The sequence below is a fragment of the Olea europaea genome, chromosome 3, assembly GCF_002742605.1.
Source record: "Olea europaea var. sylvestris chromosome 3, O_europaea_v1, whole genome shotgun sequence".
NCBI classification, from domain to species: domain Eukaryota; kingdom Viridiplantae; phylum Streptophyta; class Magnoliopsida; order Lamiales; family Oleaceae; genus Olea; species Olea europaea.
In genome coordinates this window covers 6,430,245-6,434,748 of record NC_036239.1, presented here as the reverse complement: position 1 = coordinate 6,434,748, position 4,504 = coordinate 6,430,245, and the positions used below count along the sequence as shown (strand labels likewise).

General features: G+C 35.9%; 1 protein-coding gene across 5 annotated transcripts in view; it reads left to right on the top strand.

The window, feature by feature from the left end:
* The window catches only part of LOC111383991 (5'-3' exoribonuclease 4-like), a 13,469-nt gene continuing 8,965 nt past the window's right edge, over positions 1–4,504 (top strand). For 3 of the 5 annotated variants that reach the window (XM_023008207.1, XM_023008199.1, XM_023008195.1), the window contains exons 1-9: positions 1–497; positions 1,856–1,958; positions 2,038–2,114; positions 2,220–2,411; positions 2,578–2,697; positions 2,860–2,922; positions 3,015–3,158; positions 3,268–3,432; positions 3,670–3,747. In XM_023008207.1, the coding sequence (XP_022863975.1) occupies positions 291–497; positions 1,856–1,958; positions 2,038–2,114; positions 2,220–2,411; positions 2,578–2,697; positions 2,860–2,922; positions 3,015–3,158; positions 3,268–3,432; positions 3,670–3,747 (1,149 nt within the window). In that variant the 5' untranslated portion in view covers positions 1–290. The remainder of the gene's footprint in view (positions 498–1,855; positions 1,959–2,037; positions 2,115–2,219; positions 2,412–2,577; positions 2,698–2,859; positions 2,923–3,014; positions 3,159–3,267; positions 3,433–3,669; positions 3,748–4,504) is intronic. The other 2 variants (XM_023008224.1, XM_023008216.1) reach the window with 2 other exon arrangements.

Genomic DNA, 4,504 nt, shown 5'->3' with positions numbered 1-4,504 from the left:
AAGCCTCTCTCCGTCTCTCTCATACGGTTCTAGAGAGAGAGAGGGCATACGACACCCAAGTCCAACCCTTCGCCTTCTCCCATTTAGAAACACATTTTCAAGCAAGACCATGTGCATATGTGTATATACATGTACTGTATAACGTAAACATACACATCACAGTTCTTCAATTGCTATTTTAACCTAATTGAAAAATTACCAATTTCTTGGAGCTCAATTTCAACCTAAAGGGGAAAGATTACTGTACCAGAGAATTACGGGTAGAGTAACTGCTTAAGGAAGAATCAAGAATGGGAGTTCCGGCTTTTTACAGGTGGCTTGCAGATCGGTACCCGCTGTGTATTGTGGACGTGGTGGAGGAAGAGCCCAGGGAGGATAAAAATGGGGTGTCAATACGTATTGATGTAACTAAGCCTAACCCTAATGGCGTAGAGTTTGATAATTTGTATTTGGATATGAATGGTATCATTCACCCCTGTTTTCACCCAGAAGGCAAGGTGATTTTTTTATTTTCATTTTTTTCTGTTTCTGTTTATAAATTTTTTGTTACATTTACTTGAATTTTGGGTTGTAGTAAATGTAATTCTATGTACAGGCTATTTTATGGTTTGTGATTATGGAGTTCACACTATTATTATGAATAGTTATTTTATAAAAAGGAAGTATTGTGCTAGAGAATTGGTTGTTTGCCTATTACAATTCTGGATATTCATAAACTACACAGCTCATAAGTGCAGGAAAATGCAAATATATGCATTTTTTTCTAACCTCCCATTCGCAAAGGATTCATTCATGCTGGAGGGAGCACCTAAATTCAATGATCAGTGTGATGGTTAATCGGAGGGCTACTATTTGGGGGACATCAGATATGTTGCCGTTATCATAGACTACTTGTATGATATTTAGAAGAAAATAAGGACTGGAGACTCTTTTTTGCCTCAAACCTTCTGAAGCTCTATTTAGCAAGAATATTTTTTCAAAACCTCTTAAGCTCGCTGTGGGTACTGTTTGAATTGACTGACTGAGGAACTAGAGTAAAGGGTGCACTGTTAAGTAGAAAGTGGAAAAGGAAAATTGAGTTGAAGCTTCGAGAGAAAACCAAAAGGTTGTAATTCTGAGAATCTAAGTGTATACATAGAACACTACTGAAGATTAACAGAAAGGTAAGTAACCAAACAACAGTGCTAAGTGACAGTGAAATAGCTTCTGTGGCTAGTAACATGGCTGGTGCTTCAGTAAACAAATTGAACATCAAGTTCAATCGCCTTCTCTAACAAGAAGCGAACACCATCATAAAGCTTTGGGAGATAATCGATGTCTTGGTGCTGTAGAATGACATTTCGAGCTTGATGTCTTAATCAATCAACCTCATGGTCTGAATGTCAAGTAAAATGTACAATCAACTTGTGTGCTTGTAATTAGATTGTTTTTGTATATTTGAAAGAAGGTATTGACGTAAACCTACCGCGTGGCCTAGCATTGACTGCATCATGGTTCTTCTGTTGTCAATGAACACTAAGTTTTGCAGATGTTTAGCTTGAACAAGTATTGGTTCAAATGGTTCTTGACATATAGTACAGGAAAAGAATTTTTTGATGTTCATAAATAGTTCATTTTCATTTCTATATTGGTTTTGAAAAGGTGTATGAAATGGTTTGTTAAGAGTTTTTGGTCTTTTTGGAACCAGTGACTATATATTCATGAAAGTTATATGTAGGTTGGATGACTGTTAAATTAAGTAGTGCCAATTGAAGTGATACTCGTGAGTTTTTATTGGAGAATTTCATTTTTCTCCGTCTCTCAAATCATGGTTTTTATGTTGTGAAACACATGACATTTGTTCTTTTGAATGCAGCCTTCACCTACCACATATGATGATGTATTTATATCGATATTTGATTACATTGACCACCTTTTCTCTTTAGTTCGCCCAAGAAAGCTCCTTTTTATGGCAATCGGTACGCTTTTTCATATAACATTTTCACAACTTTTCCATAAAGGGTCAAAGTTAGCTTTACCCATTTTTCCTTCTTGCAGATGGAGTGGCTCCTAGAGCTAAAATGAACCAACAAAGGACTCGTCGTTTCAGGGCTGCAAAAGATGCTACAGCAGCTGTATGGGTGTTCTCTATCTCAACAAATTCAAAGTAGTCATTGAAAGTAAACTTCTCGGCGGTCATGATATTATTGAGCTCTTTGTTTCTTATTATCCCGTGTCAGGAAGCTGAAGAAGAAAGATTGAGGCAAGAGTTTGAACTTGAGGGGGCAAATTTATTGCCTAAAGAGAAGCCCGAAACATCCGATTCAAATGTCATCACCCCTGGCACGGAATTTATGGCAGTGCTTTCTGTGGCCCTTCAATATTATGTACAGTGTAGGTTGAACCGCAATCCAAGTTGGCGCTTTGCAAAGGTTTGATCAGCATTATCTTAGAATATTTTCACTTACCACTATATTTTGGGATTGTATGAGTCTGTTATATTTAATCTTTTCTGCTGTTTCTTGTTACATTTCTGGTTTCACAACAGAATGTATCCCTTAATTTATCTATCTTGCTGCATTGGGTGGTTATTTGAAGGTTATCCTGTCCGACGCTAATGTTCCTGGTGAGGGAGAGCACAAGATTATATCCTACATTCGATTACAACGGAATCTTCCTGGCTTTGATCCAAATACCAGGCACTGTTTATATGGTCTGGTGAGTGCAAAAATAATGATAATAGAACTTTTTTTTATAGTTAAATCATTATTTTAGGTCTTCTTCCTGTTTTGGTTGACTATTTTTTGTTCAAGACAATTTTGTTTGTGTATTTGGACTGCCATATCCTGAAAACCATTCATTCGTATTTTTTCCAAATAGGATGCAGATCTGATCATGTTATCTCTAGCTACACATGAAGTCCATTTCTCAATATTGAGGGAGGTCAATAGCTACAACTTTTGAACTCTATTGTTATCCAAAACTCATTCTTCTTCTAAATGATGAAGTTTGTGTTGTTGTTTCTTATGCTGTAGGTAATCACTCTGCCCGGCCAGCTGGAAAAATGTTTTCTCTGTGGCCAAGCTGGTCATCTGGCTGCTGAATGTCGTGGGGATCAATCTCACAATGCAAATGGGAAGTTGTTAAATGACATTCCCATTCATAAGAAGAAGTATCAGGTTAAATAATTACAGCCATGGGATCAATTTGTTGTTTACTTTTATCTGTCTTGTTCACTAGTCTCTCTTTGACAACTCTTCTTTTGATGCATCTTTATTTTGTTGGTAGTTTCTCAAAATCTGGGTGCTGCGAGAATACTTGAGATATGATATGGAGATTCAGAACCCTCCATTCAATATTAACTTTGAAAGGCTGGTGGATGACTTTGTGTTTTTATGTTTTTTTGTTGGCAATGATTTTCTTCCTCATATGCCCACCTTAGAAATTAGAGAGGTATGGACAAATTTCGAAAGTTCTTTGATGTTTTATGGATGTTGGCATTCCTGATGAAAGAATATATTTTTATATATACTGACATGGATTTCGGGCTCAGGTAGTCATGAGTTTTTATTTGTAACTATAACCATCTCTGGATATATTTTTACTTGGGAATTTTCATCATTTTGAATTGAAACGCCCTTTCCCCCTGTAAATATCACATTTTCACTATTATCTGTTTCAATGATGTAGGGTGCCATTAATTTGCTCATGTTTGTTTATAGAAGGGAATTCACGGCTATGGGTGGTTATCTTACTGATGCGGGTGAGGTAATCTTCTTTCAGCATAATACCAGGGATTGATTTAGCAAAACATGAAATTCTCATCATGGACGATTGTGTATATGATTTTTTCGTAATGTCCTTATTGGAGATTTGAGAATAAGTATCCTGTCAAAGAAATTGTTACCCTCCAATTCATAGAGCATGTTTGGGTGGGCGATTATTTACATTTTCTAGATTTGTGAAAGATATTTGTTTGGATCCCATTATTTGTGATGCTAAGGACTGGACTGTCTCCTTTTCCTCACAACATGGTTTTTCCTAGAATAAAAGGCATGTGACGGTGAGAGGGACCAGGAAATGAGAAGTAAATTATCTCTGCGAGTAACATATTGATTTAATAATATTCTAAAATATTAGTCATTCAAATGGTAAGCTCACCTGAAGTAAAATTTTGGCATGAAGATGACCTTTGGTTGCCCTCCTCCTCCATCCCCCTTTGTCCCCACAATAAATAAACGCACATGAAAATGGAGAGAGTAGAAAAAGTAACTAGGAGAAATGCTTCTATACGGTATCAATTCACATCTCCCATTCAATTTTAGAATGCAATGGACTTATCAAAAAAAATAAAATATAATAATAATAAAAAATAAATAAATTGGAATGTAATGGACAGTGGTGAAATTAAGAGATGCTTTAGAATTAATGTTTTTTTTACAAGTACCTACCTAAATGTCTTATTCATTGAATTCCCTCTTTTTTTTTTTTTTTTTGGGAATTATGAAGGTTTAACTTCAGTAAC